This window comes from Rana temporaria, chromosome 1 (assembly GCF_905171775.1).
Source record: "Rana temporaria chromosome 1, aRanTem1.1, whole genome shotgun sequence".
In the NCBI taxonomy this organism is placed as follows: domain Eukaryota; kingdom Metazoa; phylum Chordata; class Amphibia; order Anura; family Ranidae; genus Rana; species Rana temporaria.
The window spans coordinates 663362709-663379178 of NC_053489.1; the positions used below are offsets into that span (position 1 = coordinate 663362709).

Below are 16470 nucleotides of genomic sequence, written 5' to 3' on the forward strand. Positions count from 1 at the left end.
CAATTTTCAGCTTTCAGCGCTGATGCACTTTGAATGACAATTGCGCGGTCATACAACACTGTACCCAAATTAAATTTTTATAATTTTTTCCCACAAATAGAGCTTTCTTTTGGTGTTTTTTTTGGGGCGGTTTTAATTATCAATTTTTTTTATAATATTTTGTTATAACATTTTGCAAACAGGTAATTTTTCTCCTTCATTGATGTGCAAAGATGGGCACCGATAAGGCGGCACTGGTGGGCACTGAGAGGTGGCACTGATGGCTGGCACTGAAGGGCATTGATAGGTGGCACTAAGAAGTGGCACTAATAGGTGGCATTGATAGGCAGCAGTGATGGGCACTGATAGGTGGCAGTAATGGGCACTGATAAGTTGCTCTGATAGGCAGCACTGCTAGGTGGCACTGATTGGCACCAATGGTGGGCATTGATAGGTGGCACTGGTGGGCATTGATAGGTGGCACTCATGGGCATTGATAGGTGGCACTGGTGGGCACTTGCAGGTACTCACTGCACAGATGAGGCAGAATTGCCTATTTCTCTTGGGGACCGATGTCCCTTACACATAAGCCGGTGAGGAGAAAAAAAACAAAAAAACGTTTACCGGCTTTTGTTTACATCACATGATCAGCTGTCATTGGCTGACAGCTGATCACGTGGTAAGGTGAAGGTACTCGGATCTGTGATCACCCTCAGTGACTCAGGTGATTGCAGGGGCACGCGGGGAGCATGCAAAGGGGAGGACGTCTATTGACGTCCTTCCCGCATTTGGGGTTCCATGATGTGGCCGTCATTCGGCTATAGCTGGGGGCGCCAAGTGGTTAAAAGAGAAGTACAGCCAAAGCTTTTTTGGCTGTACATCTCCTGTAGATCACAGGAGTGCATTTCATTCCGCACTCCTGTGACCCCTTTTCAGCAGACAGTGGGTGTGGGGAGCCCTGAGAACCAAGTGATCGTCAGTGTTTGATCGTTCGGTTCTCAGTGTTAGAACTGGCGGCGAACAGATGCAGCATTAGACTGATGCTGCATCCACCTAGGTAAGTATGATTCTGCCAAAAAAATAAATACCCATACTTTTTAAAATACCATTTTAATTGAAGTTGGAAGCTTATTGGCTACCATGCACAGATACACCAGATTTTGCACTTTCCAGTTTTAGTAAATCAACTCTTAATGTGGCAAAAACAATTAGGTAAATTCACATACATTGCCGCAACTTTGCGGTGGCGTAGCTTAAGGCATTTAAGCTACGCCGCCGTAAGTTAGTGAGGCAAGTACATGATTCACAATGTACTTGCCTGCTAACTTACGGTGGCGTAGCCTAAAGCGGGCGGGCGTAAGGGCACCTAATTCAAATGTGTGTAAGGGGGCGTGTTTTATGTTAATGAGGCTTGACCTTACGTTTTTGACGTTTTCTTAGAACTGCGCATGCGCCGGGCGCCTACATTTCCCAGTGTGCATTGCGGCTAAGTACGCCGCACAGGCCTATTGATTTCGACGTGGACGTAAACGACGTAAATCCCTATTCACGGACGACTTACGCAAATGACGTAAAAAAAATCGAATTTCGAAGCGGGAACGGCGGCCATACTTTAACATTACTATTCCATCTATTAGATGGAATAACTTTAGGCCTGATAATGCCTTACGTAAACGGCGTAAATGTACTGCGGCAGTCAGGCATACGTTCGTGAATCGGCGTATCTACTAATTTACATATTCTACACCGACCGCAATGGAAGCGCCACCTAGCGGCCAGCCTCAATATTGCAACCTAAGATAGGACGGCGCAAGCCGTCGTATCTTAGATATGTTTAAGCGTATCTCTGTTCGAGAATACACTTAAACATAAGTCGGCGTAGATTCTGAGTTAGGTCAGCTTATCTACTGATACGCCGGCCTAACTCTTTCTGAATCTACCTAAATGATTCTTCTGTAGTCAAATAGGTTTTTATTTTACACACTTTTTTAAACAGGAAACTTACTTCTCCAGCAGAGTAAGAGCCGTGGTTGGATTGACACGCAGGTATTTACAGTTCGGTTGTCCGTAGTCAGCCAAGTAAGCAGACCAGTCCCATTTGATGAAAAGATCCAGCAACTGCGGAGAGAGAGGACATAACGTTCAGACATTTGTGTTGGTGTTTATTTTTTGGTTTATGTAGAGGTTATATGTAGAGAACAAATGAGCTCAGCTGAGCCAAGACATATATTTACAAAGAAAATCAGAATTGGTCAGGGTCACGCTGTACCTATCAGGGGAACAATAAGTGTAGGCACATTTGACACACACACAATCAACCAACAAGCACACTTGCCAACTAGGTTGGTTAAAGGAAGCCTCACAGGACTAAGAGAACCATATTTAAGACGGGTATATCTGAACCTTGTGCTGCAGGCGACTCTACCCCCAAAGCCCAGATGTTATGAGCCTTATTAGGGAAGGTTCTGTCAATGTAGAATACTTTACATTTGGGGAGAACCAAGTTGGTCACACCACTGCTCAGCTCTAAGGATGAGCTCCGGCGTGTTCGCATAAAACACGTGCAGAGCCCGCCAGGAAGTGTGCGCGGCGCTGTGCTAATCACACCCAGGTTTGCAAGATAACTGAAATACATCACAGGTGATATCATTTGCTGCTCAGTGATTGCAGTATTCTCCCCAAGGTAATACTTAAAATCTGGCCTGTTAGTGGGCCCTGAGGACAGGCGTTGATAACCACTGGTGTACACCACTTCTGACATTATAATGGTGCAGGAAGCTTCGTTAATTCCCTGGAATGCATTCATTTGTTGGGGGTACAAGGTTATTAAGAATACTGAAAGCGGTGGTTCACCCTTAAAAACAAGTTTCTACCATGAAATGCAGCATACTAGCGTGAGCTACAGTATGCCTTTATTTATTTTTTTTGCGCCATACTCACAGTTTAATCCCGTAGTTAAGTTTCAGACTCCCCGCGGGGAGTAGGCGTTCCTATGCAGAGGGGAACATGATTGACGGCCGGCTATGGCGAGTCACGCTTCCCGAAAATAGCCGGAGTAGGACTCGGCTCTTCACGGCGCTAAACTGCGCCTGCGCACAGACTAGGAGCTGACTGCGCAGGCGCCGTGAAGAGCCAAGTCCTATTTCGGCTATTTTCGGGAAGCGTGACGCGCCATAGGCGGCCGTCAATCACTTCTTAGGCCCAATTTCACACTGGGGCGGTTTTGCATGCGCTATTGCGCTAAAAATAGCGCCTGCAAACTGACCTAAAAGAGTAGCTGCTGTTTCTCCAGTGTGAAAGCCCGAGCGTTGCGCTAGCAGGACCGCTCCAAAAGTCCTGCTAGCCGCATCTTTCGAGCGGTGGAGCGGCGTGTTTACCGCTCCTCCACTGCTCCTTCCCATTGAAAGCAATGGGAAACTGCAGCTCTGCAGAGGCGCATTGCCGGCAGTATTAACCTTTTTCGGCCGCTAGCGGGGGTAAAACGGCACCGCAAGCGGCCGAATACCGCTGCAATTCCTAAAACAGTAGCTGCTGTTTCTTCAGTGTGAAAGCCCGAGCGGTGCGCTAGCAGGACCACTCCAAAAATCCTGCTAGCCGCATCTTTCGAGGGGTGTGTTTACCGCTCCTCCACTGCTCCTTCCCATTGAAAGCAATGGGAAACCGTAGCTATGCCACTGGCAATGCGCCTCTGCAGAGGCGCATTGCCGGCAGTATTAACCTTTTTTCGACCGCTAGCGGGGGTAAAACGGCACCGCTAGCGGCCGAATACCGCTGCAATTCTGACGGTAAAGCGCCGCACCTCCCGCCCCAGTGTGAAAGGGGCCTTATTAAAACTTGAGTATACGTTGTATAAGTTGGTACCGAGATAGTCCTTCAAATATGTTCCCTTTTTTGGGTGACCGGCTGGGGACCGATCCCCCAGTCCCTTTTTCTCTCTCTAATTGGATGACGGTACACCATACATGGTCTGTATTTTATTTACATCCATAGAGGCTGTAGTTTCTTACTCATGTTAAGGAAGGTAGCAGAAAATTCACGTTAGTTTACAAACCATTTATAAAAATGAACATAGAGACATTGGGCCAGATTCACAAAGAGATACGATGGCGTATCTCCTGATACGCCGTCGTATCTCTGAGATCCGACGGACGGATCTATGCGACTGATTCATAAGAATCCGTTACGCATAGATCTCCCGACTGGTGTAAGTAACTTACACCGTCGGATCTTAGGCTGCAATATCCCGCCGGCCGCTAGGTGTCGCTTTGGTTTTTTACGCGAGGAATATGCAAATTCCGATTTCCACCGATTCAGAAACGAACGCCCGCCGCTTTTTTTTTACGTTGTTTGCGTTCGGCTTTTTCCGGCGGATAGTTACCCCTGCTATATGAGGGGTAGCTAATGTTAAGTATGGGCGTCGTTCCCGCGCCGAGTTTTAAATTTTTACGTCGTTTGCGTAAGTCGGTCGGGAATACGGATGGCCGGAATTTACATTGCCGCCGAAAACAATGACGTCCTAGCGACGTCATTTGGAGCATGCGCACTGGGTAATATCGCCGGCGGCGCATGCGCAGTAAAATCGGCGCGGGAACGCGCCTGATTTAAATTGTACACTCCCCCTAGCCGCGGAATTTGAATTCCGCCGGCGCAAGTTTGGAGGCAAGTGCTTTGTGAATACTGCACTAGCCTCGCAAAAGTGCGCTGGTGGATCGTAAATCACGTAGATTACGCGGATCTAAGGATCCGCTAATCTATGTGAATCTAGCTCATAGGAGGCAAGCCCCGTATGAAATAGTCTGGAATGTCGGGATCACATCATGCTTTTTAGCCATTTTGTTACACAATGTAACCTCCAGCTGACATCATATGGCAACAACACCTTGCTGGAAGCCTCTTCTGAATATTCCACTTAAACTTTTCACCTTTGAACCAAAAAACATAATAAAATTCAACTGTGCAAGGCATCCGAGAGTCACGGGAGATTTTTTTTTTTTTTTTTCAACATTTCAGTCTGTACCTTCTGGGGAAGATTCCAAAACGAAATATGCAAATACCATCAATTCTTTTAAGCCTGCCGTCTGTGCGATTCAGGGCCATGCATCAAACGTGACAGGACACACACTCAGAGAAAAATGTATTTACCAAAATCCTATTTGAGTGCGGGATTAACATAGCAGTTCTGGCTGGGCGGATGTCAGTTGGTGTCAATCACACAGAGAAATGTCAAAGTGCGAGGGAGGGAGGGGGACAGGGCGCTTCATCTTAAGCAGATCATTATTGGGATGATTTAATTGTGCGTGGCGACACTTGATCTGCCAAGGGGCGGCTTAGTGACTGAAATGACTGGCCGTAGTGCCTGTAAAGACTGCGCTGGATCGAAAAATGACACATTTTCTGATCATGTCTGGTCTGCTTAGAACTCCTTACTTACTGTACAGAGACGTGATGGAAAAATACTTCCTTCTTTCCATCTGTTTATTCTTTATATTGTTTATTATGTCGTGATTTTACAGTTACAGTATATCTATTACTCAGAGCTGTTGAATGTATCTCGGGGTACTGAATAAATATTAACGGAGGTCCAGTCAGCAAAACATTGTTCCATCAGAGGTCCGAATCAATTGTAAGAGGACTCGGATCCTTCACATTACAGTCAATTGCCATCCTCAGCCCTCCGTCTACTACCGATATTGTCCTCAGCCCTCCGTCTACTACCGATATTGTCCTCAGCCCCTGCCCACCATGGCCGTCCTCAGCCCCTGCCCACCATGGCCGTCCTCAGCCCCTGCCCACCATGGCCGTCCTCAGCCCCTGCCCACCATGGCCGTCCTCAGCCCCTGCCCACCATGGCCGTCCTCAGCCCCTGCCCACCATGGCCGTCCTCAGCCCCTGCCCACCATGGCCGTCCTCAGCCCCTGCCCAATATTACCGTCCTCAGCCCCTGGCCACCATGGCCGTCCTCAGCCCCTGGCCACCATGGCCGTCCTCAGCCCCTAGCCCACCATGGCCGTCCTCAGCCCCTGGCCCACCATGGCCGTCCTCAGCCCCTGGCCCACCATTGCCGTCCTCAGCCCCTGGCCACCATTGCCAGCCCCCACACAGTTAAAATCACTCCCTAGGACACACTTAACCCCTTCCCCGCCCCCTAGAGGTTAACCCCTTTCCCTGCCAGTGTCATTTACACAGTAATCAGTGCATTTTTATAGCACTGATCGCTGTATAAATGACAATGGTCCCAAAATAGGGTCAAGTGTCCGCTATAACGTCGGAGTGACGATAAAAATCGCTGATCGCCACCATTACTAATAAAAAAAAAAATGCCATAAAACTATCCCCTATTTTGTAGACGCTATAACTTTTGCGCAACCAATCAATAAACGCTTATTGCATTTTTTTTTTTTTTTACCAAAAATATGTAGAAGAATAAATGTTGGGCTAAACTGAGAAAAAAAAAATGATATCTTTTTGGGAGATATTTATTATAGCAAAAAGTAAAAAATATTGCTTTTTTTCCCCCAAAATTTACACTTTGTTTTTTTTTTTTATATATTTTTGGGGGATATTAATTTTAGCAAAAAGTAAAAAATATACATTTTTTTCAAAATTGTCGCTCTATTTTTGTTTATAGTGCAAAAACTAAAAAAAGCAGCTGTGATCAAATACCACCAAAAGAAAGCTCTATTTGTGGGGAAAAAAAGGACGTCAATTTTGTTTGGGTGCCATGTCGCACGACAGCGCAATTGTCAAAGCGAAGCAGTGCCGAATCGCAAAAAGTGCTCTGGTCAGGAAGGGGGTAAATTCTTCCGGGGCTGAAGTGGTTAAACATATGTGCAGGGCTGTCTTAATGAGAGGGCACTGCCCAGGGGCCCCAGCTGCATGGAGGGCCCCTGCACTTTCCCCAAAGCAGCTGATCCTTGAGCCCACGCTGCCCCCCGAAATTGGGGGCCCCATGATGGCACTGAGAGTGATAGATACACCAGGGGGGCAGCCTGCCTCCTACCTACTTGATGTTGGTTTACCTTCACTGTCATCATTGTAGGGGCCCCAGAGCATTACTTTGCCCAGGGGCCCATGGTGCTATTAGGACGGCCCTGCATATGTGTTATGTTTTCTATGGGGAATAAAATATGGGATCTGAAAATCATTGCATTCTTCTTTCATGTGGATTTTACACAGCGCCCCGACTTTTTTGGAACTAGGGTTGTATTTGATCAGAGTGGTCGGGATCTCTCTGTACACCAGGCAGAGAGAAGCAGAGAGAAGCAGCCACTACTTGTGAATTCCTATGCGGATTCCTGAGCCGGCGTGCACCTGTACAGAACTGTAATAGGAGGGGTGTGTGTGTGTGTACATAGCTTGTGGCGCACATAGAGAATCCTGCGCTGAGTCATTCTCTGTGTCTTCACCTCTCCGTGAACTCGCACGCTCACCCGCCGCTGAACTTGCGCGCCTGGCTTCCGCATAACGCAAACACATTACCAGTGATTACACTCTACAGCTGGCCCATAATGCTGATTTGACATATCGTTGGGGGAAGTTTCAGGAGGGCACGAGGAGAATTTCCATAGAGGAAACGGAATATTAATCTGAGGATGAAAAAAGACAGACGCTGCGCTTTCTCAGATAGATACAGAATAAACTTTCTTATCCAAAAATGGTGAAATAATTCTGCCCGCAAATGGTCGAAAACCGTCCTTCAAATATACAGTGGGCTTAGGGGGTGCATTAACCACTTCAGCCCCAGAAGCTTGTACCCCCTTCCTGGCCAGAGTACTTTATTACAATTTGGAACTGCGTCGCTTTAAAGCGGAGGTCCGGCTTTAAACAAATACTGTAGCTGCTGACTTTTAATAAGCACACTTACCTGTCCAGGTTGCCCGCGATGTCGGCCGCCCGAGGCAGATCCGTCCCTTGGACCGGGTCCCGGCGGCTTCATCCTCACTAAGGACTAAAAGAGTCACTGCCATGTGCGTATCCACCACCCAGGGGAGATGATAAACTGCGCTTACCAGAAGGTAGCGCCAATCAAGCGTGTGATATCAAAGCTCTGGATAGCGAATGGTGCAATTCCTCCTCCTCAGCTGAGCCACCTTAGGCAACCTCGACCCGGCATGCGAGAATATGGATCAGGATGGCAATATCCAAGATGGTAAAATAAATAAAAAACCTTCCAGCACAGAACTGTTTGGTAGGTTTATGGTTAAAGTGGAGTTCCATCCAAAAATGAAACTTCCACTTTTGGTAATCCCCCCCCCCCGGTGTCACATTTGGCACCTTTCAGGGGGGAGGAGGGAGCAGATACCTGTGTAATTCAGGTATTTGCTCTTACTTCTGGGCATAGGTCATCGTGGCGACCTACGCCATGTCTAGCGCCTCCTCCGCCCCCGCTGTCTTCTGGGAAACACACAGGTCCCACAAGTGGGATTGCGCAGCGCGACTTGCGCATGGCTTCACTTTTTGATTCCCTTACCGAAGATGGCGGCGCCTCCACCCGAGAGCCGAAGGACAGATCGGCTTCGGGTGCCGACATTGCGGGCGCTCAGGACAGGTAAGTGTCCATATATTAAAAATCAGCAGCTGCAGTATTTGTAGCTGCTGACTTAATTTTTTTTCCCGGCGGAACTCCGCTTTAACAGCATCCATAAAAAAAAACAACAGAAAGCCTCCACCAAAAAATGTAAGGTTTACGTGTTTATTTAGAATAAAAGGCTTTACATAAATTCCAAGATGTATTGCATCAAGTAAAGAAATCTCCTCTGATCACAAAAGCAAAAAAATCAAAAAGGTGCAATGGCATGGAAAGGACTCAAACTCAACGCGTTTCGTCTACAAAGACTTCAACTAGGGTACTCATCCCCCACACCTTTTACGCTATCCAAAAAAAAGATTTTGCCTATACAGTAAAACCTTGGTTTGAGAGTAACTTGGTTGTCTTAATATAAGAGTAGAGTCATGTCACAACTGAGTACGTTGCCCTTTAAGCCCAGCCGTGGGGTCGCGTGCACGCGACCCGGTCCGAAGCTCTGTGACCGCGGGACCCGATCGCCGCTGGAGTCCCCGGAGCTGAAGAACGGGGAGAGCTGTATGTAAACACAGCTTCCCCGTTCTTCACTGTGGCGCTGACATCGATCGTGTGTTCCCTTTTATAGGGAAACAATCGATGACGTCACACCTACAGCCACACACCCCTACAGTTAGAAACACAAATGAGGTCACACATAACTCCTTCAGCCCCCCCTTGTGGTTAACTCCCAAACTGCAACTGTCATTTCCACAATAAACAATGCATTTTTAATGCATTTTTTGCTGTGAAAATGAAAATGGTCCCAAAAATGTGTCAAAGTTGTCCGAAGTGTCCGCCATAATGTCGCATTCACGGAAAAAATCGCTGATCGCCGCCATTAGTAGTAAAAAAAAATAATAATAAAAATGCAATAAAACTATCCCCTATTTTTAGCCTAATAAATTTTGCGCAAACCAATCGATAAACGCTTATTGCGATTTTTTGGACCAAAAATAGGTAGAATACGTACCGGCCTAAACTGAGGAAAAAAAAATAAAAATTATATATTTTTGGGGATATTTATTATAGCAAAAAGTAAAAAATATAGATTTTTTTTCAAAATTGTCGCTCTATTTTTGTATATAGTGCAAAAAATAAAAACCGCAGAGGTGATCAAATATCACCAAAAGAAAGCTCTATTTGTGGGAAAAAAAGGACGCCAATTTTGTTTGGGAGCCACGTCGCACGACCGCGCAACTGTCAGTTAAAGCGACGCAGTGCCGAATCGCAAAAACTGGCCAGGTCCTTTAGCTGCCTAAAGGTCCGGGTCTTAGTTCTATCTTTCAGTAGTTTAGATCAGGGGTCTCCAAACCCCGGCCCGCGGGCCACATCCGGCCCGCTTGTGTGTTTTATCCGGCCCGCTGTGTAAACAAAGCTGCCCATGCTACCGCACCATTTTTTTTTTTAACTAGACAAGCAGCGCCGTTTTTTTTCATTGGCTGCTGCCTGGGACCACCGAGGCTTGGCACCTCCCCTCTTCCCGCCGATGTATCAAGTTATGATCCCTTCACGAGTGACATCACAGGTGCGGCACCTCCCCTCTTCCCGCCCGCTGCTACACTCGTGGAAGGATCGTTCGTTCAAACAAAGTTTGGAAGTGCCGCACCTGGACCTCACTCGTGGAGGAACTGTAGCTTCAAACAGTGGGCGGAAGAGGGGAGGTGCCGCGCATATGATGTCACTCGTAGAGGGATCATAACTTCAAACAGCGGGCGGTAAAAGGGGAGGTGTTGCACCTCGGAGACGGGAGCTGCAGAAGAGCTGCAATCAGCTAGTATGGAGGTAAGAGGCTGACAATGTTATTGTGTTGCACAATGCTGATAAGCACACTACAGGGGAGATTGCTACATTGCTGTGCTGAAGGGAACATTGCTGGGGACACTGCTGATGGGGACACCTCTGATGGGGACACAGGTGTCCCCATCATGGTGTCCCCATCAGCGATGATGGGGACACCGGTGTCTCCATCAGCGGTGTCCCCATCATCAGAGTCCCCATCATTGGTGTGCCCCTCAGCAGTGTCCCTATCAGCAATGATGGGGATGCTGCTGATGGGGACTCCGCTGATGGGGACTCCGCTGATGGGGTCACTGCTGATGGGGACACCGCTGATGGGGACATGGGGTTTTACCGCTGATGGGGACACCACTGATGGGGACACCGCTGATGGGGACACTGCTGATGGGGACACCGCTGATGGGGACCACGTTGATGGGGACACTGCTGATGGGGACACCGCTGATGGGGACATGGGGTCACTGCTGATGGGGACAACGGTAATGGGTACACCGCTGATGGGGACACTGCTGATGGGGACAACGCTGATGGGGACATGGGGTCACTGCTGATGGGGACACCGTTGATGGGGACACCGCTGATGGGGACATGGGGTCACTGCTGATGGGGACACTGATGGGGACACCGTTGATGGGGAAACCGTTGATATTGTCACTGCTGATGGGGACACTGATGATGGGGACACCGGTGTCCCCATCAGCGGTGTCCTCATCAGCGATGATGGGGACACCGTTGTCCCCATCATTGGTGTGCCCATCAGTGGTGTTCCCATCAGCAATGGTGATGGGGACACCGCTGATGGGGACATGGGGTCACTGCTGATGGGGACATGGAGTCACTTCTGATGGGGCACTGCTGATGGGGGCACTGGTGAGGAGACCGCTGATATTTTATACATAACTGATTTTTTTTCGGCCCCCGAATACTTTTAAAATTTACAATGCGGCCCTCGTGTTGAAAAGTTTGGAGACCCCTGGTTTAGATAAATGGCACCTTTAAACTGTCAGTTTGGATTTTTAAACTTTATTTTTTATCCTGTTTATTTTCACTAATGCTTTATTATGTAAATGTCTTGTTGTCATACAGGCTTCAAACCTGCTACTCAACGATACCCCGTTAATGAATATCCAGCCACGCTTTGTGGTTTCCTGGGTAGGATGTCATAGCTGAACACATATTTCAGAACACGCTTTCTCCGTTTCTTTCAACAGGTCATGAAGGAAGAATAGAAATAGATTATTGCTGTGGTCAGACACTATGGAGGAGAAAGTGATGGGAGCTGTTGACAGAATGGTGACAGGATGTCTACACACAGGCTGGAGAAAAGGAGCGTCACTGATGCTCAGACTAAACAAGGCTATGCCGTAACACAGAAGAAGATGTCCTTGGATAGAGCAACAGCCCCGCAACACTGTGCACCAGAGGAACTCCCAGAGCTGTGGCTTCAACATCTAAGAACAGGACAACGTGGCGACCACCAGGAACCCAAATGATCACCACTATTCCCCTTTCTGTATAGCTAGTGTCACCACCCACTCCTATGATTTGCCCTCCACTACTAGGCTTTTACCAGTGTCCCGACCTACTCCTGTGTCCAAGCTAGTGTCACCACCCACTCCTATGATTTGCCCTCCACTACTGGGCTTTTACCAGTGTCCCAACCTACTCCTATGTCCAAGCTAGTGTCACCACCCACTCCTATGATTTGCCCTCCACTACTGGGCTTTTACTAGTGTCCCAACCTACTCCTGTGTCCAAGCTAGTGTCACCACCCACTCCTATGATTGCCCTCCACTACTGGGCTTTTACCAGTGTCCCTTCCTACTCCTGTGTCCAAGCTAGTGTCACCACCCACTCCTATGATTTGCCCTCCACTACTAGGCTTTTACCAGTGTCCCAACCTACCTCTGTGTCCAAGCTAGTGTCACCACCCACTCCTATGATTTTCCCTCCACTACTGGGCTTTTACCAGTGTCCCGACCTACTCCTGTGCCCAAGCTAGTGTCACCACCCACTGCTATGTCTTCATCATCATTTGCCCTCCACTACTAGGCTTTTACCAGTGTCCCAACCTACCCCTGTGTCCAAGCTAGTGTCACCACCCACTCCTATGATTTGCTCTCCACTACTGGGCTTTTACCAGTGTCCCAACCTACCCCTGTGCCCAAGCTAGTGTCACCACCCACTGCTATGTCTTCATCATCATTTGCCCTCCACTACTAGGATTTTACCGGTGTCCCAACCTACTCCTGCGTCCAAGCTAGTGTCGCCACCCACTCCTATGTCTTTCATCATCATTTGCCCTCCACTACTAGGATTTTACGGGTGTCCCAACCTACTCCTGTGTCCAAGCTAGTGTCACCATCCACTCCTATGATTGCCCTCCACTACTGGGCTTTTACCAGTGTCCCGACCTACTCCTGTGTCCAAGCTAGTGTCACCACCCACTCCTATGATTTGCCCTCCACTACTGGGCTTTTACCAGTGTCCCAACCTACCCCTGTGCCCAAGCTAGTGTCACCACCCACTGCTATGTCTTCATCATCATTTGCCCTCCACTACTAGGATTTTACCGGTGTCCCAACCTACCCCTGTGTCCAAGCTAGTGTCACCACCCACTCCTATGATTTGCTCTCCACTACTGGGCTTTTACCAGTGTCCCAACCTACCCCTGTGCCCAAGCTAGTGTCACCACCCACTGCTATGTCTTCATCATCATTTGCCCTCCACTACTAGGATTTTACCGGTGTCCCAACCTACTCCCGCGTCCAAGCTAGTGTCGCCACCCACTCCTATGTCTTCATCATCATTTTCCCTCCACTACTAGGATTTTACCGGTGTCCCAACCTACTCCCGCGTCCAAGCTAGTGTCGCCACCCACTCCTATGTCTTCATCATCATTTTCCCTCCACTACTAGGATTTTACTGGTGTCCCAACCTACTCCCGTGTCCAAGCTAGTGTCGCCACCCACTCCTATGATTTGCCCTCCACTACTGGGCTTTTACCAGTGTCCCAACCTACCCCTGTGCCCAAGCTAGTGTCACCACCCACTGCTATGTCTTCATCATCATTCATTCTCCACTATGATGCTTCCATCTGTGTCCCCCTACACTTCTGTGTCCGAACCAGTGACACTCACAATACTCTGTCATCCACCTGTGTCCCCAGCCACTCCTGTGACCTAACCTATTTCACACCCATTCCTATGCTTCCATCGGTGTGTCCCCCTACACTACTGTGTCCCAACTAGTGACACTCAAAATACTATGTGTCTCCACCTGTGTCCCCAGCCACTCCGGTGCCCTAATAATTTTCACACCAACTTCTATGTCACCCTCATCAGCTGTCTTCCACTACTGCGCTTCCACCAGTGTCCCAACTAATACTATACTCCCATTCTTGTGTGTCTTGACGAGTGTGCCCACCCACTTCTGTGTCCCAGTGAGTGTCACCATATATCCTATATCTCTATCATCATTTGCCCTGCACTACTTTTCTTCTGTGTCCCCCAAAATTCTAGGTTCCAACCAGTGACACTCCCAAGCGTCTGTCTACACCCATGTCCCCATCCACTCCTGTGTCCCAAGTGGTCTTACACTTGTTCCCAAGTCTCCATCATCATTTGCCCTCCGTTACTGTGTTTCCACAGTAAGAGTCGGTTCACACTAGGGCGACACGACTTCCAGCGCGACTTTCAGAGGCGACACGACTTGAGCATGAACCACAGGGCGATCTGGGGCGATTTACAACACGACTTGAAGTCGTCTCCAGGACAGGAGACTTTCCAGTGGCCAATCAAACAACAATCAGCTCTAGGGAGGGAGGGGGAGGGAGAGGTTTGCCTGAGAAATGTATGTTATCTTCCTGGAAAGTCGCTTCAGTTATTAAGTCAGTGATCAGACTTGGAGGCGACTTCCATTGAAATCAATGGGTACAAATCGCCTACAAGTCGGATTGAAGTCGTACAGGAACTTCTTTTGAAGTCGGAGCGACTCGAGTCGTGTGTATTAACACCGCTCCCATTCACTTGCATTGTTTTTCTCGACAGCGCGACTTGGGACGACTTGAGGCGACTTCAAGTCGGATCCCAAGTCGCCCCAGTGTGAACCGGCTCTAAATGCGGGATACGGAGACTTCCTAGTCCTTGAGGCTCATTGTCTATCACTCACTTCCTTGGTTTACCTACTGATGACACTGTGTTAACCGGGCATGTGGCTTCAAGAGTAGAAATAACCCACGGGATGTTCAACATTCTTGATGTTCCTGTATAACCGTGTACCTTCTTGAAATAAAGAATTGAAAAAATAAATAAATAAGGGCCCCTGACAGCGCTGGAGGATTAATGCCGCGATAGGAGGATGTCATTCTGGAGTGTCCTAGGCTGTATGTGCATGCAGACCATTCAAGTGGTGCCCACATGTGATGCTGAGCCTCCATGCCAGGGACAGTGGAGAAGAAATGGCTAGGTCAGGGGTGTCAGACTCAAATTTCATTGCGGGCCGCATCAGCATTATGGTTGTTCTCAAAGGGCCAGTTGTATCTGTTCTCTATTTTCTCGACGAGTTCCTCGGCGGCTCCATCGGCCGAAAGTGTACACACGACAGAGTTTCTCGGCAGAATCCGGCTCTGACCGAGTTTCTGGCTGAATTCTGCCGAGAAACTCGGTCGTGTGTACGAGGCCTGAGACTATGCATGCAGCGTTCAGGGGGGCGTTACGTACAGAGTGCAGGGTTAAGGAGGGCATTACGTACAGAGTATGGCTTACCTTCTAGCACTGAAATTAGGAAGGTCAAGGTGAGTGTTAACCAAGAGAATTTCACTGCGCATAGAGGCGACTCTGTTCGCTAAAATTGGTAACAGGTCCACTTTACATCATGCAATAAGCTGTGTCCAGTTCTAATATTAGCTACAGATCAAAATACAGTCATAACATAGACGCAAGTTTCTCCACACATATATTAAAGGGGACAGGTTCTTCCTCCTGCCAGGAGTTCATTTCAGTTACACAGGGTTGTCCAGGGGCCACCGAGTGAAAGGGCTGCTGGGATTTGTCAGTGTAAACTCTGGATGGCCTCCTCCGAATAATACTTCATACACAGTGACGCTTAATACACAGAGTGAAGCAAGCTGGGGATTTCTCTTGGGATTATTCCTCGTCTTCCAGGTGACACGTCCCAAGGTAGCGGGGGCATTCCAATGAGAAGGTCACACACAGGTAAAAAGAGGGACTTTTACAATCAAGCTAAAAACAAACTAACAGTATAGAAGGGATTGTGACACTAATAGACAGACAAGTAAAACTACCTCCATCTGCAAGAAAGATCTGACATGTAAACAGCTGAAGTTTAATCTGTTTAAATGTTGCCTTGCCTAGTTTATACTGTCCCTCTCATTGTGAAGCTAATGACATTTTTAACCACTTAAGCCCCGGACCAATATGCTGGCTAAAGACCCAAGGGGTTTTTACAGTACGGGACTGCGTCGCTTTAACAGACAATTGCGCGGTCGTGCGACGTGGCTCCCAAACAAAATTGGCGTCTTTTTTTCCCCACAAATAGAGCTTTCTTTTGGTGGTATTTGATCACCTCTGCGGTTTTTATTTTTTGCGCTATAAACAAAAAAAAAGCGACAATTTTAAAAAAAATTCAATATTTTTTACTTTTTGCTATAATAAATATCCCCCAAAAACATATATAAATTTTTTTTTTTCCCTCAGTTTAGGCCGATACGTATTCTTCTACCTATTTTTGGTAAAAAAAAATCGCAATAATCGTTTATCGGTTGGTTTGCGCAAAATTTATAGCGTTTACAAAATAGGGGATAGTTTTTTTGCATTTTTTTTTTTTACTAGTAATGGCGGCGATCAGCAATTTTTTTCGTGACTGCGACATTATGGCGGACACTTCGGACAATTTTGACAAATTTTTGGGACCATTGTCATTTTCACAGCAAAAAAATGCATTTAAATTGCATTCTTTATTGTGAAAATGACAGTTGCAGTTTGGGAGTTAAACACAGGGGGCGCTGTGACATTTAGGGATCACCTAGTGTGTGTTTACAACTGTAGGGGGGTGTTGCTGTAGGACTGACACCATCGATCGAGTCTCCCTATAAAAGGGATCACTCGATC

The 16470-nt window shown here is 47.7% G+C and overlaps 1 protein-coding gene across 2 annotated transcripts in view; it reads right to left on the bottom strand.

Annotated features, from left to right (window-relative positions):
• Positions 1 to 16470, bottom strand: part of EXOC6B (exocyst complex component 6B) — a 472504-nt gene that overhangs the window by 9522 nt on the left and 446512 nt on the right. For both annotated transcript variants that reach the window (XM_040335548.1, XM_040335549.1), the window contains exon 21: positions 1985 to 2097. In XM_040335548.1, the coding sequence (XP_040191482.1) occupies positions 1985 to 2097 (113 nt within the window). The remainder of the gene's footprint in view (positions 1 to 1984; positions 2098 to 16470) is intronic.